Source organism: Neodiprion virginianus, chromosome 2, assembly GCF_021901495.1.
Source record: "Neodiprion virginianus isolate iyNeoVirg1 chromosome 2, iyNeoVirg1.1, whole genome shotgun sequence".
NCBI lineage: Eukaryota > Metazoa > Arthropoda > Insecta > Hymenoptera > Diprionidae > Neodiprion > Neodiprion virginianus.
In genome coordinates, this window is record NC_060878.1 from 8,794,214 (window position 1) to 8,821,944 (window position 27,731).

The 27,731-nt window shown below is 41.0% G+C and overlaps 1 protein-coding gene across 4 annotated transcripts in view; it reads right to left on the reverse strand.

The window, feature by feature from the left end:
- Positions 1 to 27,731, reverse strand: part of LOC124298792 (ankyrin repeat domain-containing protein SOWAHB) — a 147,915-nt gene that overhangs the window by 33,809 nt on the left and 86,375 nt on the right. For all 4 annotated transcript variants that reach the window (XR_006906884.1, XR_006906883.1, XM_046751289.1 and 1 more), the window contains one exon: positions 13,346 to 13,357. Coding sequence is in view for 2 of the 4 variants with exons in the window: in XM_046751289.1 (XP_046607245.1) it covers positions 13,346 to 13,357 (12 nt within the window). In the remaining 2 variants the exon portion in view is untranslated. The remainder of the gene's footprint in view (positions 1 to 13,345; positions 13,358 to 27,731) is intronic.

The window sequence follows — 27,731 nt, forward strand, 5'->3', positions numbered from 1 at the left end:
TAGAGTGAAAAGTGTGTTTAACGATCAATCATAGTCCTACAGGGTCGACTGAGCTATGATTTAATTGTCACCAGTCAGTCAAGACGTGTGTAGAGAAAAGTAGTTGCCCTTAAGTGGTTCAAAAGTATGCGTATCGGTGTTGATCGGAGTTCTCGAAGTTGTGAATCGAGGCGTCTGATGACCCTCAGGGGCTAATGTTCCGACAATGAATGGTTACGATCTACAAATGAGCTACCTCGCAATTATGAAACACGAAAGTACCGTTGTCAAACTTCCCGCGAACACATGTCGCCATAGTGATATTATTATATTACAATTTTTATACGGAATATAATTATACGCCTAATGTTACACACATGCCGTGGGTTGTTCGGCCACTCGCACACACACGTGTCTTCTTAAATTATTGTTACAGTGTCTGCGGTACCGTGTACAACGCGATCGCGTAGAATGACGGACGAACGCTGACACGCACCAGCCCGCCTGAAGGAGGACTCGTTCTCCGCCGTCGCTCTGTATAATTTGACATGTTGTCGTACACGTTATTATTCAGATAGATCTTTAGATACCTGAGTGAGTCCACCACCCCTCACCTTCCTCCCTCCCTCCCTCACCGTCAACCTCACCCTCATACGACCCTCCTCTGCATTCGTTCCCCCGCCCCCGGATCCGCCATTGGTCTTTGAAACGAGGTGCTTATGCACCTATGATTGCCTATTTGCACGAACCTGCATAACGCAAAGACATGTGTACAATTTATAACGCTACAAGATTTCCTGCAGCAATCTCCAACCCCACTGGTTCAATCTACACGTACGTCCAACCCTCCTTTTCATTTCGATCCTCAATCGAACCCGCGATTTTTGCCATTTTTTGCAAAAATTCAAGAGTCTTTGATGGTTGAGTGAACTTTGTCTTTCCCGCTGCATCGATTTTCATTATAAGATTTTAGTCCATTTTTAGGACAATTTGTGATTCATTTAGATAGTTTTTACAGGGGAAAGTTTTCTTTATTCTGTTGAATGAATTTGGTTAGAAGGAAATATCACTGACTCGAGACATTTGATTACTAAAAGATCACTCGTAGGCCAATTTATGTGAAATCTGAACAGACAATCAGGCATTTCGATCAACTTTACTGCACATCAAGTATTTGTGCAATTCAGCCGTTAATAGTATATCGTGTATCACGGAGGAAAACTCAGTCTTTTCGGGCTGAGCGTAAGCTTGCAATATGAGTCGCAGGTGAGCCGAATACGAATATTGAAAATACGTGAGGCGAAAAGGTCCTTGTTAGAAACAGGAGTATGTTACGCTTTTTTTCACGAACCACGATATTGAGGTTAGGGTCGCGTAATGTAAGATTTGTTCGCGCCAGCGCATGCGCGCAGTGCAGAACAGACTACTTTCAACTCCACCGCGCATGCGCATTCGCAGACTCACTCGACCGTCATAGAAACGGATACTTGGTGTACGGAAAACACGCATGTAAAGCTAGAGAGCTAAAGCTAGAGTTATATAAATAGATTTCATCAAACACAAGTAATTTACTCCTTTATTCTTAATAGTTTCTAGTATTTCTAGAAGAATAATCAAAGGAAGTCACTGAATCCTGTAGCCAGTGCATAGATCACAATTATCCCAAGTAGGTTAAAACGAACAGACAAGTATCAAAAAGTACGTACTCAAGTTTTAAACTGTCAGTAGCCGAGGAGGACAATTAGCACAACATCCCGGGACAGTTGGACAAGGGTAATACGAGAATTTGGGGGTTATATGGACACGAAATTTGTACAGCAGTGGACTAATTTCGTGAAACGATGTAGAAGCTGGCAGAATGGCGGGTAACTCGTTATCCCGGAGCAGCTGCGCTGACAAATCAGTAGCGGATCGTGCGAGCCTTTGATCTGGCAAAATTTTCTTCACTCGTACGAGGGTTCCGATGGTGCGTGTCGTTCGAGTTGAAGATTTCTATCGCTTTTACGCATACGTGCGCGGTACGTACGTCTATGTACATTTCTCTCGAACCACACGTGATGGGAAAGTGGTTCCCGTGTATCTTTTCGCGATCGTAAATTAATATCCAGCTGAGGAATCCCGGACCCGAGATAAACGCGGGTATTATCGGTATAACGCGCCCGGGGACAAAGCGAGCGAAGAGTTTCCGTAAAAATAATGAGGGGTAAGTTGGGAGTAATTAAGCCCTGCCAGATCCCACGTTCCTCTAATTAGCCTATATGTACATAATGCCGTACGTGTCTATGGTTACGACTTCATAATTACCAGCAACGATTATTACCAGACGGATTGGTATACGTATGCTTATGCAGGTATTTAGTACAGTCATGGACATTTGCGTCACGAACGCTACTTGACAGATGACGTTTATCACTTAGCTGTAGGTACTTTTCGTCTCCCTTTTCGTTTCGTCCTCTTTCCCCTCAACCGCACACGATATTTCTTCACTCATACAGCCAGTACATTCCTGATAATTAACCTGTAATTAAGCAGTTTGTTAAACGAACTCGGAAGGTTCGGTTCGCTAGGACTGGTGTCCGTAACCAAGACGGATCCACCTTTTCACCTACACGTAGACCTGTCCATCCATACTCTGGACGATGCATCGTAACCTGGGTGGGATAACGCAGTGAAATTTTAATTTACGGTCAGCTACTCGACGCCGTTACGACTCCTCGTAAAGTAGAATAAAATAACTGAAATAAGCTGGCTGGGATAATTCGAGACACTATTTTCATTATTTCATCGCTACCTGGGCACATGTGCGATGGATATTATACCTATAGATACCGATATGCGATGCGATCGTCGACTTTATCTCTATAGAAATTACTTCGGAGGATTATAGTAAATGGATGAAGTATATTATCCCACTTATGCATAAATATGGACACCCCGGATCCTTCCACCTGCCTCAAGATACGTCGAGGTTACCTAGCGTACGCACATATTCACACGCGCACACAACTCTCTGATCGAATCGAAGATTCGAGAAGTCCAGATGCGAAGAACCAATTATTTATTACGGTCTTTAGTTGCGACTCGCAGGTCGCTGTCAATCCAATTTCCTCCACAATCCGGGGAAGGATTTACAGTTTACAACAAGATCCGAACGGATATCGCGATCTGTGTCCTTTTCACTCCATCGCATTTCTCGATCTCTTCCCCTGGGAAGTGGCGAAAAAATCAGGAGACGAACCAGCCAACGTCCACCTGCTCGTGTCAGTGGTAATGTAAATATCCGGTCGGACCGGACAATCGAAGAGGTTCGAGACATGAGAAATTGGAAAATGAAAACAGCATTTGCACTTTTGTTGTCGTTTGTTAAAATTACCGTACGAGAAGATCGAATGGTTGAAATATCTGGTCCGTTTCATTCGGCATCATCAATTTACTTGTGTCTTTGTTTATAACGATATGGATATGGTTTGAATGGAAGCGTCGCGACGCGGTCATCGCTCCAGGAAATCAACGCAACGCGCGCGAGGTTCCTCAGGTGAAAACATAAATTAAAATATATTAAAAGAGCGATTATATCCATCAAGGTCTGGCAGGTGGGATGAGACGAGGCGCGATGATGCTTCGTCATTAAAGCCACGGGACCTGCTCATCGCCAGTGAACCCCAATCCCAAGAGGGCACTTTGAATTGAAGAGGGACGCAGTTATGCCGCGCAGCGGCGGCCATCCGACGTCCTGGTCTTCGGTTAGAAATTTAAATTGCCAGTTTAACGCTCGAGTAATTAATAACCGACGGTCTATGCTCCACGGCTCACGAAAAGTCCAGTGCCCACCTTGTGCTTCTATAATCCACCTTCGATATACCTACTATACCCTGGTTTACAATCTTAAATGCACCATAATCCCAGCTACACGCGTTCTTTCTTCTCGTAATATACCGTCGAATATCTGTTACTTCTACAACGCGCAATCATATCGCTTATAGTGTTGCTCAAATCTCTGTTTGTGATACATCGCGATGCTCAAACCTCCTTTGGATGTAACGAAATCACCTCACATGTAGTTTATTTAATTTTAGGCATTGAAAGATGTTTCCAACTTGGTCTGTTCTCAAGTAGCACGCTGTCGACGGACATTAACGTGATCGATTTGATAATTTATCGATCTTCTGAAGAAATGGAACATGGTCATTCCGTACACAAAGGGACGCTGAATCGAGACTTTAAATGGACTGAAGGTTGACCGTTTCGTTCGAAGATCCTTAAATTCATTGACTTCGATAAGTAAAATTATGGCGCCGGAGTGTTACAGCTTTTGTATCACCTGTGCCAAGGAGCGTTGAATTGATTTAACCGTTTTGGAAACTTGTGAACGAAATTACATAGGTAGAAAATCTAAGCTGACGCGAGGCATCGAGATTAAAAAGAAACTGGCGTAGGGACAGGTTATGTATTCTATTGACGCAAAGGGCGTGGACCTCTGCACCTGCATGATCCTGCAGCAGGAGCAGAGAGAAGCAAGAGTAGCAAGCCGAGGCAAGGCGAAAGATCTCTTGGAGCTGATAGAGGAACCCCTAAACATCCACCATTATATTAAATTGTGTATATTTCCCTTGATAATTACTCGAATTATAAGCATTATGTAAATCGTCATACTATGTTAATGCTACGGTGTATTATATGGAGGAGGCCGTGAACAGTCTCCTCTTATCCCTTTTCATAGGCTCTGGGGTACACATGTATACAAGAGGCACTACGCTATGCTTACATATTAACTTCTTTTCGCCTTCCTTCCATTCTCGCGGGATTACAGCAATTTTGTTTAAGCGTGTGCTAAATGTTATATTATGCGGTTTTTATACCCGTTTGTATAAAGGTAGACAGCCTGTCCTACCAAGGGACCAAAACCATCGCGTATAACGAATTCTCAACGCGCGTGGATCCTCAGCTATACCTACGCTTTATAAATGCGCACACCTCTATTTACATAATATTTTAGATCCTTATCCGCGATACGTGTTAGTTCCAGACTATCCTGATAATTTGTAATTTTCTAACCCTTTCATTCCTCGGTCCATTCCACCACCCGATTTGACTCGATCGTGCCTCACGGTGTTTGTTCCTTGGCCATGTAAAATTCGGCATGTCTCATCAAGTTATGTTGTTTTTGGTCTATTTCGATGATTCAAAACGTGTAAAATTGATTAGAAACACACACAGGCCTGGTAGCATCTAACAATAAGTAGTCTCAAAAAATTGAGAACAATTACTTTCAGACCTATAAAAAGTTATTCGAAAGTCACCGACCAGAATTAATTGTTTGTTATTCATCTCGCTAGAAATAACCTTATTTTGAATTACGTCGGAGAACACGGATTTTTCTTGCTTTTCATGTCTTTTTCCACATTATAAAAATGCGTCACTCTACACTGTACACGATATTTGTTAAATTAATGACATAAGTGAAAAGTGACTCTGATTTAGGACTTTATTGTCTTTTCGGGTGAAACATTTCGATACATAAACAATGAGAAAAGTGATTACAGTTGTTTTTCGGAAATCAATCTTAAGGTGATTTTCTTCCTAAAAATAGTATAATACTTAATAAACGAAACCTTGTCTAGTAGATACCTCGTGGGAAAAAAAGTGAAGCCAAATTTTTTGTGAACGAAACTGAATTACAAACGAAAAAATGACTCAAGTGACTGAATAAAAGCTCTGTTAGCACACTAAAAGTAACCCCCCCCCCCCTGCGGGTTTGAAGATTATTGAAAGTATCGTGTTCACCTAGATTCAACCCGTTTACAATGAACCAACGCACATTATACTTGTGACGAATAACAGTTCAAGGTCCACGGGATTTCGTATCTAACGTACAATTTTTATTCAAATACACCTTAAACACAGTTTCACGATTTCCCCAAAACCACCAGCCGTGATCCTTTATATCCCGGTTAGAAATAATTCCCCACGTAGCTGGGGAACAGAAATAAAAACGACGACACGTGTAATCCGTGGACATAATGTTCTGTTTGCGTCAGGAACATTTATGTACGAACACGGGCGTGTATAATGCCGGAGAGATGTAGTGAATGAGAGAAAGAACCGCGTTAAGAATGAACTGGAATAAATGGTGCTCTCCGGGAGTTTGACATCTCCCAGGATCGGGCGAAGCTTGGTTATAAACGCGTGATCTTGAATGCAAATGAAGTTGTTCGCCTGTCATTATGCTAATATAAATAATGACAAGGCGTTATGGCTTGGCAAGATATATACGCCTCGAAAAGTTGACTCCGCGTACCTGAATCCTTCTGTTCCAGCCTTAATTTTATCGAAGTAAATCAAGTAAAATGTCGAAAAATCATGGCTTTGATAAACTTGCGAGCAACCCTTCATCCCCCACTCACTATCAGCGAATGACTGACTTTACGCGCCGCTTAGCTAAAGCTCGTCATATTTCATAGGCGCATTTTTGTATCATTCGTTTCACCCTGCGCTTCTGTTCGCAGGTATCAGAACAGAAGTATCTTCTTTTTTTGACCGTTTCGCTAAGTCGCAATGTAAATTTACACGTGTTATATCCGCCTACTTTGTACTCACTTTATCTGGTAATCTGTGTCCCTAAGGGACTCACGGCGGCAAGCCGGACACTGTTATTTTCGTATACAATATACCTCTTGAATTTCAGTGCTGCTCACTGCAGATCCCGGAATCGTATGGTCGAAAAAGTTTTGCCTTTTTTACATCTCTTTTTTGCTGTTGTAGGTTTTGTGCTTTGTTGAGAAATAGATATTGGATGAAATAGAATGGAAGAAAAATCTGTCTCAGTGTTTATTTCGTTCTCGATGTTCCGAAGAAGTTGAAAAATCACATCAATTCAGCATTGTCTCTTAATAATCAATTACAAAATCAAGTGCAATGTCTTCTTTTTAACCGGTAACAGGGTGGCGACAATTTTGCTCAAATAAAATTTCTCGACTATTCCAGTAAAAAGTTCATAAAACCCTGACGTTTTCCCACAAAGCTTAGGTAGGTAATGTTTGGCAGCTTTTATCGCCAAAAGCTCCAGAAGTTGCGCTTCTTGAATATATAAATTTAAATTTAAAAAACACACAGTATTGCTTCGTTTTACAAAAATAATTACAAATAGAATAACACAATTTACGAAAGTTAGCTTAAGGGGAGTTAAGCATCGAAAAATTTGGAAAAACTTCGTTTTTTTTATTCTGTTACTATAATCTCTTGCAAACACTTTAATCCAAAAAAAATTGAAAAATTCGCAAAATTGAGCTCCGGGGGATTAGGGTGGCTTTGACGGTTCAAAATATGGTAAAAGTTCAAATAACTTTTGTAAACTACTGAAAAAACATATGATATTTTCGTTATTTCTGAGTTGTTTGTCACACTTTTGGTGATGAAAATCAGTGAATATGTAAAGAAAATATTCGCAAGAAATGAAGATGTTGAGCGTTGAATACAACCATGTGATAAATATGTACACGCGTTTTTCTCCAAACAACGTTTGTCGTTAGCTTTGCCACGATAACTCAAAAACGCTTCAAGATATCGCCTTGATTCTGTTTTGTAAATGAAGGTATCAACTTTTTTTACAAACTGAACCTACGTCCAAGTGAATCAAAATTTTATTAATGTTGTTATTACAACAAATGTCATTAATTTTCCGATGTTTTTAAAATTGTAGCCGGTATTTTTTCAATTCTCATGCTTTTTAAAAAACTTTTGGTTCAGCCTGTAGAGAAACATTCCCTGAAGAGAATGCCGCGTGTAAAATTGCCGACAACTCTAACCCGTTCACTCGTTATCGTGGCAATATGTTTATCCGCCCATATCTCCCTTAAATATTTATATATTTTTTAAACTTTAACCACTGAATTTTATAACCAAAACTCCAATAAAAACGTTGCACGAAAGAAAATGCATGCAAGTTGTTTCGGTTCTTCATAAATACCGTTTGTATTTTATTATCTTTTGGCTTACTTTCGCTGTCCACTCTCCTCAACTGAATTTACGAAGCACAGCTGAAGTTTCAAAACGTTTCATAAAAAAAAAAAAAAAAAAAAATAACGTTCTTCTCTACGGTCCATCACAATTCCCTGACTATTGCCGATTTTCCCGGCCTGTCGTCGGCACCCTGGATAAAATCGTTAGATCGGTGAATATGCGTGATATTCTTCGCGTGGAAAACCGGAAAGGTAGGGAAAAGGAGGTCAAGGGGTGGACGTTGGGTATGAGAAAAGAGCGCCGCGACGGCTGGGAACGCCGAGACGTAACTTTACGAGCTGCGGATTCAGCACGCCGCCCAATTACACCTTTTTCTCAGTTCTCGACGAAGAGCGCGCCGCCGTCTTTTAATGGGCAGTTAGTTCCTGCCCGGCTAGTGTCTCCGTAATCCGGCCTTTTAATTGCCGGCACCTATTGTGCCCGCACCTTGCCCGCCCTCCGTTCTACGAACAAGGGAAACTATGCACGGATCCCGACAATTCTCCGTGTAATAATTACATTGAATCTACGGTAGGATGAAAAGTGAGCCTTGAAGAGGCTGCAAAATTAATACGAGAAAAATTGCATTGCGGAATAACGAGGGTTGACAAAAAAAATTTGTTCTTGTCTTTTTTACTTTATATTTGAACGGATTAATTTTTGTTTCCTTACATCGAATAATAACCAAAATCTTTATTTATTGCCTAATTAGAAAGTTTGCTTTTATCTTTTTTATATTGATAAGTAACAACGGTCAACAAGAATTTTGAGTCTGGGTTCTAGATCTTAAATTTTGATTTCTTCCACGTAACTAATAAGGGGAAAAATAGTTTTTGTTGGATAAAGTTTGCTTTTTTAGAAGCCGGTAGGATATTTCGGATTTTGAGAAAACTTACCCATTTTCTCAAACATTTATTGTAAATAACAAATAAACAAACTTCAGTTCTGCAAATAAATAATATAATAAAATTTTTTTTTAAATTTCATTTTTATTTTTAAATTAATCTTCTTCCCATAAAGATTTTTTCTGTTTTTGAGTTACGCCATTTTAAATTATAAAAACAGTATTTTACTGTTTTTAGTGCTTGGAAACCGAGACTTTTTCAAGCCTTAATTTCATGTGTCACGGTGACTCAAATTCAACCCCATTACTCTATTCGTAATATGAGTCGAGCGATCGAAACGTGTGGAATTTACTATTCTACTCTGCTTTTAGTCAAGCAGCTATACATGGGATCTTTTAAGAACCTCTTGAATCACATTTAAGAAGGCTTTACTGATTTTTTTTTGTGTAAAAGAAGTAAAAAAAAAACCGTGTAAATACTTCCGTATCTATTTCGTCTTTCTTTAGATTGTGCAGCATTATGGAAATTCGAAATTTTTTGATACTGATTGACCAGATGAAACGGCCTAATTCCATCTTTCCAAATTCGACATATATGCATTTTTCATACATTATAATAGAACCATCGTAAGTCGCAGCGTAGGTCAATTTTTCAAAAATGCAAAGCTACAAGTTTCAAAAGGTTGGTAAGTCAACAATTAATAGTATTTCACTTATTTTACCATGAAATAGTCACACATTGTTGATTCGTGAAATCACAGATTCTCATAAAAATGTAATAAAAGAACGTAAAACTACTTAAAATGTAGACCGAAGATTTCATTTTACAATGACATATTTTCTCGAAAAAAAAAAAAAAACAAACTATTCTTTGCCCTGTCATTGAATCGTTTTTTATTATCACATTGGTAAAATTGATTTTGATTAGAAGAATAAGTAATATTATACTTGACGTTGCCAAAACAAAAAAAAAAAAAAAAAACAACAAAAATCTCGTCGCGTGAATTTATCGGAAATAATTCTCTTATCGATGTAATATTGAATTTCCACCTACCAATTAAACCTTATCGTAACGAAGAGAATGGAACAAAATAACGCGACGGTCGGAGAGCAGCCCTTGCAATTACACCAAAAAAAGGAAAAAAAAAAAGAAGGGTGGGTCGGAGGCAAGAACGACAAGTTTACTCCGAGCTACGAAGGTACACTTGAAGCGACCGAGGTTGGGGTTTGTTTTACAAACGGAACACGAACCCGTGTAAACAAGTTATAAAAACGTCGCTTGGTTAAAATGTAAAATATTCAACCGTTAGTTTATCGCTTGTATTAATCAGCGGGTTGCGGCGTTGCGACACGCCATATTCCTCCCCCCCGGCAAAGTGCCCCCTTCACCCCCCCCCCCCCCATCTTCGACCCACTCACCCCTCATCCATTTACATTCATAATTTATACATTTGTTTGAGGTGCCTCATGTGCACGAGGATAGGAAAACCCTGGGGAATATAAACCCGCGGGTGTCCGCCATGTTTAGGGTCTAGGTTTGACTTTCGAGGTGCGTATGCTCGTTGAAAAGAATTTTGTTCTTTACGGTTACTGGAAAATCATTGTAAAATGGGTGCTGGTGCAGTAGACTTTACGAGAAGATAACTGAAATTTAGTTTTAGTCAGTGTTTCCAAAATTTTCGGGGTTATTCGTACGTTAAATCAGCTTCCTTAGTTGACTCAAATTTTTTAAATACAATACAAGTAATTATTATTAATTCGTCGACGTATCTGGATCAAATTATCGCCGAATAGTATAATGGAAAGATGTAGTACCAGTGATCGTAACCAGGAAGGTACAGGATTTTCTGATTAGTGGAAGGTGAAATTGACTTTCACACTTCACTCGGAACTGTAATAATTTCTCGGTTGCTGTGACGAACGAAAATAGCCAAACGATCGTAACGAGAAATTTCTACAACAAGCTCTGTTGTTATTTGGAGTTTTTGTTGCGAGGACCCCGGCAGGTAGAAATCCTAAGCCTGTGAGGAGGATAACGTTGTCCAGTGTCTCGTAGGAGTTGGAGGAAAGAGCCGAATCGCGTATAAAAGTTATTAATTTTTGTTCGGGGGTCCGCGACGGGGTTCGTCCGCGTACATAGTTTGGGCCCCCTCGGGCGTGTCAGCGACGGCTCGCGTCGTTTAGTTTCGAAAGAAGCCTGGGCCTTACTTGTGAGACAATGGCCGCCCGCGGGGATGATGTCTCCGACGACGTCTGGGACCCCCGTAGCGACGCGGGCGCCGTACATACCTCCCTCTCTCTATAGAGACGTCAGTTATCATTCCATCATTTGAAATTAATAACCCGAGCCTCGGGCAGGCCACCGTTCTTCGATTTGCAGGGTTTCGTTTTTTTTTTTTATTTTATTTTATTTAAGCATTTGAAACCTACAACAAGGGTTTGTTCAGCTTTTAGGTGAGGCAGATTGCAATGTTATTGTGTTGCGTTGTGTTGAGGTTTTCTATTTGCATTATTTGACAATCAGTTTTTCATAAGTCTAAATTGTAAGATCGCGCTTTTTAAGGTGATTGAGGATTATTGTGCAGGCAGGTAGGTTTGGTTCGTAGATTAGTTCGTCAACGGTCAAGGGTAAGTGCAATTTTGTTTTAGCAAGCTCGTGGATAAGTTTGATTCAAAGGGTTAAACAGTGCTGCATACCTAACGATATTACGTGTGAGTAGAAAAAAAAATTAAAAAAAGCTAATTTGACGAGATAAAAATTGCTCGCACAATACAACGAATGTTTCTTAAAGAGTGGATAGTTCTTTTTTTCCCCTGCTTTCGAAATATTGTTATAATCGCGTTTTAGTTTTCATCTTGTTTCACTATTCATCAATAGGCACAAGGTATCGATTTTGGGATTAAACACTCCAAAGTTTTAAACAATGATATTTTCTAAAATCATTATCAGGTAATTTTCAGTTGAATACCCTTGTAACAACTCACCAGATTTCACTCGAGGTCGCTAAGAGTACTTCAAAATAACTGAAAGTCGCTGAAAATCACGCGCAAGAGTATATAAAGTCATTCAAAGTTGCCTGAAGTTCTGAACAAGTTACTTCAAACCGCTTGATAATCAATACATGAAATAGTTTGAAGAAAGTCGAAATCAAATGAAATCGTTTGAAAAATCTTTCGAAATCTTTATCAAACGTTACTTGCATTGAACTAAAAAATCAAGCAACAATTGAAATTCTTTCAAATTCGTCAAAAATCAATTCTATATTATAAATTATCCACGTTTGCTTGCGGCGGAAGAATTTGAATCTAAAAAAGAAAAAAAAAAAAATTGCGACCACCTAGTAAAAATTCCGAACGATGCTTTATTCACACGCTCAAAGGCACAATGGCAGAATGGCCCGAAACTCGACTTGTTCGTTGCTTATTATACGTATAAATTTCGTTGCACGAAGTGACGACCATTGTATACTTAGGAATAATTCAAACAGCTGGATATATATTACGTGTACAGATATTATCCGTCACGTTTTTTTTTTTTTTTTTTTTTAATTCTCTTCTTTTCATTACATATCTTACATTTATGCGTCGCTTCGTCACTGCCCCGTGATAAATATCAATAACCACGCAAGCTCGCTCGTTCGTTGGCGATAAGTGCCTAAACGATTGCGTGGAAAGACGATGATACCGCGGCTGTTAAAGAGTCAAATTCCGTTCCGTTACTCACCGAGTCCTATTCGAATCCCGCACTTGAGAGATATCGTTTTTACTACCCAGTATACGGAGCACTGTTTTATCTAATGGGCATATACAAGGCGGGATAACTTCATGCCTGACTTCGTGATTATATTATGTACATATATATTATCAATCACAGAGTGAGATTGTGTAACGAGATTTTAAAGCTTCGACGTTACTCGCACTTTGGAATGTCTTGCGATTCAATTTTTATTTTCATCGTCGAGGGGTTGACTAAAACTGGTCGGTTTTTTTTTCTCTGGGAATTCCAACAGTTCAAGATTACGTCGTTCGATGAAATCGAGGATTTCGAATTACATGGAGATGTTACAGAAAATTTTTTAATACATCTTAAAAAGTTCCAAAAAATTCACGAATTTGAATTGGCCTGATCAATTCCTTGATTTTGCCTTTAAATTGGAACGAATTGTGAGTCATTGTGTGATACAAGGGATTTGAAAGACAGAATGAACCGATTTCTTGACGCTATAATGTAAAAATCTACAAGTTTCCCATTTTCGCCTGTTACCTTATTACATAAAAATGAACAATTAGATCGTATTAAAAAAGTGATTGGTACTTACGCCCTGCGCCGATTTCGGATGGTGGACAAGAATTTAGGGTCACGTCCAATTCGGCGAGTCCAATATCCGACCGATGAGATTAATCGCAGAGGATGGAATATAAAAAACAAAGAGAAAGAAAAAAAAAATCGGGATAAAAAACTTCGTAGGAATGAAAATGTTTTTGAAATAGATACACTGGGTAGGTTCCGTTTATTTCACTTACAGAAGATGGATCCTGGAACAGAAAAGAAAAGGAGAAAACTTGAGTCAGAAGAATTTTTGAAAGAACGTAGGAATCTTGCAGCTTATATACCGCATGATCGCATAAAATATCGGCGGCGATCGGTTCCGTAGAAAATTACATACATTCCTGTACAAATATAATGCAGCGTATAGGAAATGTTTGAAAAATTCGTTTGGAAATAAATAAATAATAACATGGTAAGTGATAAAAATGAAAATTAACCCTCCTCGAGGACTCATTATCCATAAGCAATAATTAGAATGTAATTGTAGCGCCGGTTATAGAGTCGGAGTCGAGATTCCTGGCGTCCATGCATCGCTGCATAATGCGAAGAAGACGTTCCTCCTGCGATCAATAATTTGCTATGCATGCCTCGATCCGAAATTGCATTTAATTTGAGACAGGAGTTTCAGTCTCGCGATACCCTGCATAAATATAGATGTACTTGTTAAAAAGCGATTTTCGCCTGGCCGTGTCTTAATACCGTGCATATAGTTATTCACGTATATACGTCACGATATAACAACATTCTTAGAAAATTGCAACAAGCGTTATTCGCGTGTATAACAACGTCGGAACAGTTTGTATTTTTACCACCGACTTCGGCACGTGTCGCATAATTACCGCCGCATTCCGTCGCACATCGCTAGTGCCGCTACGGCAAGGATTAAGGATAAATTTCGTAGCCGTATAATAATAAAAGGTTTGCATTTCGGAGCCGGCGTACCGCAATTAAAAGCGTCGAAAGCAGTGCTGCGCAATAAATCATAAAGCTCCTCGAGTATGGAACAAGGGTGGAAAATAGGGGTGTAGATTAGGGGTGTTTAAACACGCACTGGGAAACCGACGGTTGATAATTGCCGCGGGGTGACGATCGATTCTTGACTGTCGATTAAAATCTGTACCGCGTTCATCGTCGCACTGAGAGAAATTTTTAGTCGCGGTTACCGCTCAGTCCTTAACTATTTTCATTTTTTACCACAATCGAAGAATATAGTTCTAGGTAGAAAATGAAAATTAGTTTTCTAGCTGTTACCGGCAAGTCTAGTATCCGTTACTATTCTTTCTCGTTACGATCGCTGTTGCTATATTTTCTTGCAACTGTTGCGAAAATTTAATGGTCGTGCAACGATGAATCGACGTTGAAGCCTTGTTTAACTAAAAAAGTAGAGTAAACCTCAGAAACTGATTTTGCGTTTCAATTGCCAAAAAAGGATCGACGATAGCGCAAAATGGTTAGGCGTACCTCGTTTTTCGTCATTCCAACAATATTCAAACGGTTTTTTTTAACGATACCTGTCTTACTCAATTTTTCTAGTTACCGTAACAAATGAAATTTTTCTCAGTGCGGATATTGTATCATATTTCAATTGCCGCAGCTTCTATCAGAAGTCAATACTTTTTCATTCACACATCTGCAAAGTCGCGAAGCGTCGACCGAGCGGAAATCATGCAGCGACGATCGGGAGACTCGCGATCGGACCGATGAACCGATTCGCCGATTTTCCTTTATCTACCTCCTACTGTAACCTGCCAGATCGCGAGATGGCTTAATGATATTCAAATTTATACGCGGTCGTTTATTGCCCACGATATGGAAATTTTATCGCCAAGGCATGGTTTATAAATATCCCGCGATCCACGAGCACAGTCGACATCCACGTACCTCGCGGCTCACGGATACTATTCCTCTTTTCATTCTCCTTTTCATTTCATCACGGACATAGATATTTCCTGCGATTTATTTAATACCTGTACAGCAGTTTTAATTGAGCCTCTCCGTGTTTTTCTTCGGAAAGACAATTTGCCTCGTCGATCGCGTTGATGAAAATCTAGAGCAGAATTGCAATTTCCAATATAGGTCCAATTTTGTAGCTCCGTAGTCTTTTGTTTCATACTACGATTAATTTCAACGGAGTTTGTGTTTTATTGGTTGAACCAAGCTCAGAATCAAGCAGCGGATGATTAGCCAATTGCTGCTTCAATGAAACTTTACGTTTAAACTCGAAAGCTTGATATGCGAAAAAAAGCGGTTGTCAGAGTAACAGTTCCGCGATGTTTTTATCACATAGCAATAAGTACAAAATAACTTGAACATTGAAAAAATCAAGTATACCCGACGGGTATAATAAAATCTTACATACGACGGCATTGATGAACTGATTGATTTTAAGATCACGGATGTGTTTGTTTTTTGCTTAAATAGAAAATGAGAAAAGAACATTATAAAAAATGTGTGCAGTCTTCTAACTTGCATAATACTACCAGTGAATGTGATTTTTCTTATGAAATTATGGATGAACGAGGACGCATAGTTTGCAGGTCTTTGTTTCTTAATTATAAATTTTATCGACGTATACTTTTATGTATCCGAAGTGAACAAAAGAAAAAAATGCGCGATATACTTTGACAAAAGTCGTAACTGTTCGTAATACAACGAAAAAAAAAAATGGATGAAAATGAACTACTCAAATCAACGATCATCACGACTAAGCGTCAAACGAAAAATTTAGTCACTGCAATTCAATCATCGAAATTTTTACTCAAACAAGTTTTCAGTCACGATATAATTACCGACATTTCAATCGCAGCTATTCACCTGATTCCATCGATAATTTTTCATCCGAAAGCTATTCAGCAATGCAGATCGTTTCGTAGAGCGTAAATCGGAGTAGGTATTATACCTATTACACTGTGAAACATGGTTATAAATTTACTACATATTGAGTAATCAATTTAGTGTCGTAAATTGCTATATATATATCTTGAACTTGTAATGAAAAATTTTGATTTTACTAAAATTTGTAGAAAAAATACAAAAAAAAAAAAAATAAAAATTGATTTGAATTTACTGAATTGTGTATTAAAATGATTGTACTTGTAAATTGAATAAACGGTGAATGTATGATGAATTCACTGTTCCGTAACCGAATAAAACTTCCAATCCACACTGAGAGAAATTTTTAGTTTCGATTACCGCTCAGTCCGCTTAACTATTTTCATTTTTTACTCTACTGTAACAAATGAAAGTTTTCTCAGTGCAGTGTAGGAAGTTCCGTACAGAAATTTTCAACAGTGCAGCGTAAGATATCAAATCTAGGATGTCCGGGCACGTTTTTCAGGTCCAGTAGTGTACCGCAGCTGCACTGTGCCTAAAAATATGTAACATCTCTGCGCGATATAGGTGTACCTCATCTGCCAACAAACAGCATGATCTCCTCATGCTACAGCGATTAAAAAATCCATCATTAGGGTAGCGATCAGATTTTATAGGCAAATCATCCGCAGGGCAAAAGCAGCAGCAGCGACCCAAAAGAAGGTGATTTGATCAGGGAAAGGTCATCGGGCGGGTTCAGAGCGTGTAAAACTTATAATCAATCAAGACCGCAACGCCTTACCGGGTCGTATCAAGGTCGGCGGGGGGGTTTTACGGTGTAAAAGTGAAAGATCCCGCGCAATTACGCGCGGTTGCGCGGTAGTTGCAGCATCTGCGGTCTCAACTTTTGCCGGCGATTTTGCGCGCATCGTGGTTCGCGACTCCCTCGCTTTGTTATTAAAAGTCGAGAGAGAAAGAGAGAGAGAGAGAGAGAGATAGAAAGAGAGCTGGATGTTAAAACTCCCGTGGGAGCGGGCCGACGCGATCTTGCGGCTTGAGTTCTCCCTTCCTTCCTTCCTTTATTCGCATCGTTTATAGCTCTTCCCCCGATCCTCGCCGATTCTCTTCCTCCGCGTGCTTTTTCTTTTTTTTTTTTTCTTGCTTTTGCTTTATCTTATAGGTGTGTATATACCTCGTTGCCGGTAGTCCCGGTGTTCAGCGGCTTCGGGGAAGACGGAGAGAACAACAACCGCGGGACTTTGCACAGGTAGCGGTGAACACGTAGCTCTACCTCTATGTATATACATGTATGTATGCAGGTACCTCGATCCTCGTTCTATCGCGTAATTATCGTAATCTTCTACGGGAATAATCTTCCTCGATATCCGGCCGGGCTGCCAATTAGCTTCGCGTAAACGTTTGGAAAATTTTTCCAAAGGCGAAACTACGGCCAGCCGCCGATGCATCGAAACGTTGTATCAAACGAGCACGCGACTACTGTCAAAGATTTTATAATCCGAATGGATAACGATTCGTTCGACCTGAAGGAGAATCCTTTTCCAGTGTATTCCGACCTCGCAGGTGAAACTGCGAAACCCCAACGAAAATATGCCAGGATTAAGAGTCGTTGCGACGCGATCGAGTTTCAATTGGCTGTTTAACCGTCACGTTGATCCGTGGCCGACCAGTCGCCAAAGACATGACGGTAATTTGTTACATTCTCGCGCAGCGTCACCTGACACAAACAATCTTACGCGTGTGAACCGAGGTTAAAAATGTTTGGCATAAAGCGTAATATCGGTAATATTACGAGGGAGTTATACCGTAATAATATAAGTCTCGTCTGGGAGAGATTTTACGAGGAGCGATGGTGACCCAAGGAGACTTTACGATCCTCTAGACGTCGTCGTGTTCTGGGCGGATACAGGCGTCTGCAAGGTGAGTTCTTTGACTGATTGAGAATTGCAAAACTCGTAAGAAGTGAAGTATCGCGATAACATTGGTACGATTATTTTCCAGTACACGAATAACGACGATTCTGCCAAGAAGACAACGCTACGGTAACGATTTTCTCCGGTTTCTTCGGAAGAGTCGATGACCCGAAGGATCGGAACCGAAACTGAGTTTAAAAATGGTAACCCGAAGTACCAACACAAGTCCGTTCGACGCGTTCGCGTTCGTTCCCATGGGAGAGTATCTGGCGGAAGAAGTAGCAGGTGGTAGGGATGAGGGAGTTTAAGATTCATCTCGCGACTCGCCGAACCTACTCGAGGCGCTCGGTCGCGGGTTCGGTTTTTACCGCGCGGCACGGCCGGCCCGCGGAGAACGGTTGTATCATCTCGAGGATGCAGCCTAGCTCGGAGGTGCAGTGAGTGAATGGCTATTAAGATAGTAAGGCAGGCCATTAATAACGTGAGTAATGAATCGTCCTGCACGGAAGTGCGGGCCCGAGTTGAGATGGCATCGAGATAGGCCGAGTCCTGGGTCCTGGTGTCGCGCGTCCGCCTCGCTCCATTCATAAGGGGCCTCACGGCCCAAAGAGTTGAGACACCGGACAATGAGCACAATACGGTTTCGGAGGAAAGGACGAAAGGAAAGGGGATACGGAGACTGGCCCGAGAAGAGAGACTGACTCTCTGACCTCCTCTTGCTCTTGCTCTTGCTATTTCTTTTTCTATTTCTACTTCTATTTCTCTTCCTCTTGCCGCCATTGTCAGTCCCGGAATGATAGACGACGCCTGCCGCCACAGAATTTTATCAGCTCACCGTTACATGTCGCGGACGAACGGATTTCTCGCCGCGGGTCACATCGCCGCCATTTATTTATCACGCACGGGAGAGGATTACCATCGAGATGGGGAAATCGTCTCGTGGAATCGGCAATTACACCATTTACGACGCGATCTCGACATTTTTATTTTTTTTTTCATTCTTCACTTTTCGAACGTTACAACGTGCATCGCGAAGTCATTCGCTCGTTGTTTCGTACCATCGGAATCGGGATGTGGACAATTTCAACAGGTTCAAGTCGGTAACGATACTTTAACGATAAATGTTTAGGAAAATTGTTACTTCGCGGTCTAAGGATTGTCTGAAATTCAGCTAGTAAATGGTAACAAAGAAGATATGTTAATATTTGGAAAAGTCAACTCCATGAAACTCCTAAAATAGTACAAGGATTTATTCCATGATGTTTCGTTACGTTAACGTTACTAACTTCAACATATTGACAATCACCTATCGGGTGTATACGTTGGGCTATTTTTTATCCATATATTCCAAGCCGTTTACATCGCACATCCGGTACTAAGCGGTGCTTCCGAAATACTGTAAACGACGATTGCCATACTTGGGGAACCACGCTTCCCGATCATTGCTCGAATACGGCGATAAATCGACGCTTCTCACAACGGTTTGTAACGGAAAATTGATCGACGTTTACTTTCTCTCCTTAGCAGAATGCATTGTAAGTATATACTCGGTTTCTTTTGCACAAATCGTACATTAGAACGATTTAGTTTCAACTGCGGTCAGTGGGCAATTTTAATTTTTTTTTTATAACACACTGCAATTTGGAATTTCCCTTTGTTAGTGCCTCAGTTATGCGTTGACACCGGATGTGAAATCGGGGTTAGAAAAATACCGCAAGCTTGCAATTGGAGAAATGATTTTTCCTTTCTCTCCTCAGGGAAATGCAAGCATTTGTCCTAAAACTCGAACTGATGAATTTATTTTCAGGAAAAATTGCTTCGAAAAATTGAACCGATCACGATGAGATTCAGTTGGAAAATCAAATATTCCATGAAAATACCAATGAAAATTTTCAGACTTTGAAGCTGATCGAATCACTTTAAAATAGTTAAAAATCCAACAGATTTGTTTGATTTTGCTTCACAATGGCTTATTTTGCTGAGAAAATTTATATTCTTTACAATTCTACAAATGAACTTTTTGTCATCGCGTTAGTATCTGTAAATGTATAATTTTTCGATATTGCACGAGTGCGAGAATTTTTATTGAAGAACAGTAATATCAAATTTGCTGCTGTCAAATCAAAAATCTGTATTAGAATAAAATGAGTGAAAAATATTGTACAGTTTTCGTAACAAAACAAGTAATCGCGGAATGCAACATCGAACAAATCTACCAATTTTTAAACCATTTTAAACAATTTAAAGTGAAAAAAACGATATCGGACGTCTCGTTTATAATTTTGGTATTCGTTTGTGGTAAATTTTTGTAAAAATCGTGATTGTACCATAAATCCGAATGTAAAAATTCTTCTTAAAAAAATTGATATTTCGTGAATTTGTTTACAATAGATTCAAAAGTTACGATTCATTGTGCGAACGAGTTTATCATAATTTTTACCGATCGTCATCGCGATGCAAGGTTGCAAATTTTACAGGTATAAAAAATCGACCAGCCGTAGAGCGACGTGGTATATAATTCCGTGAAAAAGGATGCTGACTGAGGGTGCGCTTAACCATTCGGCGAATAAAATTAGAATAGAACGACGAGAGCAGCATGGGGTAGCAGGTACAGGGGTCAGAAGATCGGAGGGTGAGAGTGGTCGGAGAGACAATATTCGAGTAGCGCGTTGAAACTGGTGCAGAGTTATCTCGTTTCACTCTCGTGGGCGGATCCACCGCGGATGGAGAGCTAATAAATTGTTTGTTGTAATTAAATGAGTTTCGGGTAGTCTCGTGTAGGGTGGGCGAAGAATGGCCGGGGCGAGTCGGTCGTCTAGGGCACGCGGTGTGCGTGGCGATGCGCGAACGCGATGCGTAGGTGTAGCCTGCGCGCACACCGACGCGCGCGCACGCACTCGCGGGTTGGGTCTACCTATATAAAGGAATAAAGATGAACGGCCTATGGACGGGCCGCTATCTGCGCCGCTGGAACAGAAACACGCTCGCGGCGCGACAGCTCCTGACAAATGACGGGCCGACCCGACCGACCCGGGCGCCTGCCTCTTCCCCGTCGGTCGCCCCGCAGCCGCAGCCGTCGAGGACGAGGACGAGGACGAGGACGAGACCCGGCGCATGATTAAACGAGGAAAACGAAATTGAGTGGCGAATAAAACGGGGCGAGGACCCCCGCCTATTAGCCCCTCTTACCCTCCGGCTCCCGCGGGACCCCGAATTTAGGCACTTGCACACCTCCCCCCTCCTCCATCACCCTTACTTGCAACCCGGATGCACTGCATCTCGACCCCTGGCCATGGAAACGGGGGGGATGTGTGGATGGAGCGGAGAATGAAAGGGTCGCTGTATCGAATTTTTACGGAGGGGCGAATCTGTTTCATTGAATTTCAAAATTTATAAAGTCGAAATGTAGATGATGAAAATTATAGAATCGGCAGGATGAAGGGTCGGGGTTGGGATATAGTGAGGTCGGAAAATAGAAGGGAGACAATATTATCGAATTTGAAAAATCGCCAGATTCTGTTTGGAAGAATTTCAAAAGGTAGAAAGTCGAACTATAAAATAGACCATATGTAGATAGATCTAAGTACAGAGAGCCAAAATTTAGAATCTTTGGAGTAAAGGGTGGAGGTTAAAATGTAGTAGGATCGGAATGTAAAAGGGATACAATTTAATGAAATTTTCAAAGAAATGAGAATCTATCGTAGGATTTCAAAATTTAAAAAGAAAAGAAATATTTTGACCATTCAATATTTTCCCTTCTTTTGTATTTTGACTTTCTAGATTTAGAAATTAAAATAAATAGATTCCCGTAAATTGATTTGAAAATTAAGTAATAATAACCGTGTCACTGCGACATATTTCAGCCTTAAATACTGTATTTCGACGATTTTGCCATCCGTTCGTGTATAAGATCCCTCCGTAAAACTTTTACAAACTTCGAAAATAATAATCATAAAAGAAAAAGAGGATTAAGCGGAACGACGTTAAATTAAATTAAAGAAACAGTCATTCCAATAGAGCTTCAAGAATTTATTCCAAAAATCGTTTTTTTTTGTTTTCAAAATTAAGAATAATTTTTCCAACAGTCTGTTACTATTCATCCGGTATACTGATCAGTGTTTTTACAGTACAAATTACACTTGTTTACCAGTTTTTATCAAGCTTCGAATTTAATCAATTAACGATTGCCAGTCGACTGCAGTTACAGGTACGTGCAATATCACGCAAGTCTCGTAGGTCACCGACATTGTTGTCGCCAAGAAACATCAGTAATTCCAAATAATTGACCCGTAGTCTATACGATCTGCATTTTAATCCGGAAGGTATACACCTACTCCCCAGTCAAGGATACGTAATTCGAGCGCCAATTGCGGTGAATGCACACACCTGTACGTCGTGGTAATACGTGAAAGTCGTGGCGCCCGCGAGGGTTCTACTGGGGGGGAGAATAGCGGGTACATACGCGTTGTGTTATAAGGAAGGTATAGGCAGAGGTATAACTGCAGATGGGAAAAAGAAGCCGGGCTCCATTTGCCCGCACACGCGCATTATTGCGCGCGGCGCATCTTTTATTCATCCGACAGAGTGGAGCCTTAATTTGAATTGAATAGGATTTATAAATTATTTCAAATTATAGTCGCGACGCACGGACCTGAGTCGAGCTCCCTCAGTAGTTACTAGCCTCCGTATGGGACCAGAACCAAGGCTCCAGGTTTGTCGGACCCAGACTCGAGAGGACCAACCAAAGGCAGGTGCATTCTCTTTCGGACCCCGAAAATCTTGCAATTGTTCGAAAATTCGTCGTAGCCGGTAATACCTAGCTGTCGGATATGAGAAGTGGTTCTTGGCAAAGTTTTCCACATGTCTTGTAGATCAGGGACCCCTGATTTTGTGACCCTCAACCATCGTTACAACTTGAAAGCGTTCGTTATGAATGGGGAAAATTGGACGGAAAGATTAGAAAATATTAGGAGTAATGGACTGATGTACGAAGACATCGAATAGTAGAATGAAAGAAGAGAAGAAATTTTTTATGACAAAGCTTGAGAAGCAAATCACAGTATCAGTAAGTCATCATTACAGTTGGACTTTTCTTTCTTACTTGGCAAAATCAAGTCAACTGATTCAGTCAATCAAATTCGATTTTTTTTTTCTTAATCATGACAAGAGGGTACACTAAATGGATGCTCCGTAGTATCACGAATTTCATTTCTTGGCGCTTAACTGACATTGTCCACTTGTTTTCACTCGAAGAGGCACCAATAATGACTGCAGCAAGATAGAAAGAAGAGAAGTAAAAATTCGTCAAGCTACAAGTTTTACATCTTACTATTTTCATCAAGCATCTTCGAAAGTCGAAGAAACATTGCCGTGGCTGTTATTGTAAAAGGAAACTATGTCCTCCGATGAGATTCTATTCTAAGTCTACTATCGACAAGGCGAGATATTCAACACTGATTGACTACCAAGTTGGTTAATTTTAACAGTTAGGAAACTAGTTCGGAGTCTCTATACGTGAATCGGAGAGGTAGTTTATTGAGCCCGGAGCCCACGTGGAGGAAAGTTGTGCGTTATATAGTCGTGCAGGGGTGACGAAAAGGGGATTTACCAAGGGCCGCGTGTGGATGTGGTTCGGGTTGGGGTCGGGGAGACGCAAAGGGTGACGGGGACGTATGTATCAACGTCGAGGGGAAAAGAAGACTCGAGTAATTCATCCTCGCTCGGCAATTAGTTTAAACCCAACTTAAACGGCGCCCCTGTTTAACCAAGAGTTGTTTAGACACGTCGACGAGATGAGAGGAGAGAAAAGGAACCGGAAGACGGCTTTATCTCCTCATCAAATCCTCGTAGGTTCAATTTTTTCCACCAAGTTTTTCAAGCTTCCCAATATTTTCACCAGGAAATAGACCACCTCGATTTTTCAAATTTTTAAGCAACTAAAAACAAGTTAGAAAATCGAGTCTCACTGCGTTGGTTACCAATTAGGCAGAAGAAGAAAGAAGCCTGCACGATATCAAGTTGCGTACATTTTTCAAACACGGGGTAAAATTAATTGGAAAGTACATCTTCAAGGATACCTAAGTAGTATAACATGGCGAGTTCTGCGTACAGATCTCGATACCGACAGTTTACTGACATTTTTAACCGCTTCACAGCTCAGACACAAACTGTTTTTTCTCCAATGATAATCAAGAAAGTTGACCAAAGTGGGGATAACCTCCACCCGAAAAAAGGGTTTGCGTCTGAACTGTGAAGCGTTTAAAAATGTCGGTAACATGTCGGTACAGGGATCTGTACGCAGAACTTTCCTCGTTGTGATACTTACCTAAACAAATTAATTCGAGTAAACTTCCATGGTTAAGAATACATTTACCAGCAATATCAGAAATGTTCATATCGTAATCGCAATTCAATCGTTGGGATCACTGTTGTTCGCATTTTTGAACGAGTCTGCAGCATCGATCCTGACGTGACAGCGCAATCACATCTCACGACTGGATAGTTTATATATAACTTGATTCCGGCGTGTCTTGACGAAGTGAGAAGGAATCTTACTGTTTTCCTTTTCTTTCGATTGTCCTTTTGAAATTCTTCTACTTTTCCCCCGGCGGTGACACGAAGGCGGCAGAATATCCTTTGAGATTGACTTTTATATCGATATTATATTGTACTATATACACATAAGCATGCAGAGAATGCTCGAATAGCATCGATGACATCCGGACTGAAAACGTTGATAATAAAATACAGAGCGAGGCTGTCCGGCCGGAGAGCGTAAGGTCAGGTTTTATTCCCACGGGATTTCTCCTCTTCCCTTGGAGACCCGCAGCGTCGGCTTTGATGCAAGAAGTTCGCGTGGCCGCGTTTGTCCTCCGGGGCCGACATCCGTAACATCCGTTCTTGACGGTCGTCGTTCGCTGAGAACGGCTGTATATAATGAATTACGCATTTGTCAATGCCGTGTGCGATAATGTCATTTTATTATAACGCTATACGGTGTTTTGTGACGCTGCCGAGATGCCTCGCTTGTATTCTTTACACGAGACGCCGACCTTTTCCAGGTCACACAAAGTGAACCGCTTCGGAAAAACTTTAGCAGAAATGATAAAACACGTGCGAAAATACTAACATGTGTATATATATATATATATACACACACGTACAACTCGATTAATTTGTCGTTAGAAAACAGGTTGGCAAACTGCTGATCGGCTAGCGGACCTTCCACAAGACAGGATGTTCCATCGTGCAAGTATATAAACGAGAAGCGAGAGAATCCATTTATTAACGTTCGCTATAAAATAAGACTCCGTGGGCGGAATGGTTTACGAGGACAACAGGCGTGTAAGATCCTGATCCTGATGCAGGTAGAGGATGGAAATACGCAGGGCGTTTTATACGCGCCCGAATGGATGAAACCGAACCGCAGCAAATGATGCATGCACTATGTAATTAAAAATCGATCAACGTATGTGAAGAAATGATTTTGTTTAGAAGCAAAAGCGATCATTAACTGTACCTTGAATTCTCCGTGTCCCGTTTATTTGTAGTAGAAGAAGAAAGGGTGTGTATCGAAAAAATTCAAATCCCAACATGGGAAAACTCTAAAGTTACGCATGTAGCACTAGAAGTACCAGTTTGTTTCAATTTTACTTCATAATGGGCTACTATTAACAAAATGAATAACATGACTAGAGAAGGGTCAAGAATAATGGTAGTAGCCAGAACGGTCTGTAAAAGAAAAGAAGCTTGAATCAGATACTTTTTCAATGGCATAATGAGACGGGATATTTGTTTGAACGCAGTCGAGACATTATCCCGAGTGTGAATACTGGACAAAAGCATTACCTATAATAATTCACCCTCGTTTCCACGGTTTGAAATAATTACCAATCGGATAGTTGCCGCATGGTATCCGGCGGTCATAACGCGGTATAAGAACCTACTAGATTCCAGAATCTAGTAGATAAGAATCATGAATAAAATAGCAGACGTGTATAAGAGAGCTAATCTTGTAGAGTGGGTACAACCGCAGCAACGAGAAGGAGGCGAAGAAGTAGGAGGAAATAATAAGCACCATCATGAGCCGTACTAATAACCGAGCTCTAGGTGTAGTAGGAAAAAAAAAGCACCGTAGGAGTAAGTGAATACAGACGTGAATATGCGCGTACACAGATAGCGCAAGGGGAGGTACAACATACCTAGACTTCATCAGGGAAACACACGTACAGACCAGTGGCCACTTGCATGGTGGAGGGTCCCCTTTCACTTGCCGCGCATATTACGCGGAACAAACAAACGTTTAACAAGAGGATAAAATACGCCTGTATATTGCGTTAGTTACACTTACAGGTATGTAAATAAGTGTGCACGAGGCAACACGAAGGTCCGCACTTCTCCCTCTCGCTCCTCTTATGTCCAACTGTTTCCTCTATTAGTACTCCGTTCTATCCGATACGGTGGTGCTCTCTTCTTCACGAGAAAGAATTAACGGTGCGAATTATTAAGGAAACGCTGTTTCTTTTCTTTTCGTTTTTTTTGTTTACTTCACGGACTCTTGCAGATGCCGCAACAGCGCTTCACAAACATTTTACCACGTCGGGTTTATCCACAAACTGTCAGGCTGTGTACACGAAGCTTCGCATCGGGCGCTCATTCATATTCATGTCGTACCCACTTATAGTAATGCAATATCGGACCCTCGAGCGATGTCACTTGGCTTCTTTTCTCCCTGCATGGTATCGATATTGTACCTCGGATTTTAATTCAATTCACCGTAAGCAGGTGTCGGCACGGTGCTTTATGAGAATGGTGAATAATTCATGGGTTTTTATTTGTTACAAATTACGGACAGGATAAATTTGTCGTACAATTTCATTTTTCCCCCTCGTCATCTCGTCTTATCTCCGAACGATTTAATTGCCCCAAAATACAAAAGTACCGTAAGACTTCCGTAGTTTCACATGCGACGCGTTGAAATTTAGGGATATACAATTATTCGCGAACATCACGAACGCGCGGTACATCATCGAGTTGTACCGTAGGTAATTCCGAGTTTCGAAAACTTGCGGAACGTCGAGGTCCCACCATTCACCATTGGACAATTTATCGTCGAGGAAGTACCGCGCGCTACAGACCATCAACCGAATGGAGCACGAAGAGGATGCATAATGAGGATGCGGTAATAACGTGTCGACCATGTTTCGGTTCACCGGTATATGTGTAACAACTGGGTTTATACTCCGTGAAAAGCTGACCATGGCCGTGGCTTGGCGTCCCGCAGCAAACGTCCTTCTTACGGCAAGCCGATGCCCACGCAAAGCGAAATAGTAGCACATCGAGCAGATCGACCAGAGTCGTCTATGGATGATACAGGCGTTGGTGGTTGGTCCCATGCTGGGCTAGGAAGCATATATCCTCCGCTATCTCAATAATTATCGCGGCCATTACCGTCACGTGGCGCTGTCGCTGTTGCTAGTGAAGCCAGCAGCAGCGGCACTGCACCAGCACAACCCGCACTCACACCAAGATTCTTGCTTACTACCCACAACTTCGCTCTTCCTACCCGCCTATTGCGGTTATACATCCACACTAGCATCAACCCCGTTGCTGCTCTACGAATACGGTCATTATAACATGCGTGCAACGACGTCGTCGGAGTATGGGTGCAATGAGCGTACCTTGTGCACATGAGGTGAGTGATGTAGGTATGCACACTATTATAACCGATAGCCAGTTATCGGTTTGCTCGTTTAACCGTCTACCATTAATGTGCTTCATTGAAAAACACTCGGGATGCCAAATCCAACGACATTGACACGGTGAGACGTTGAGGTGT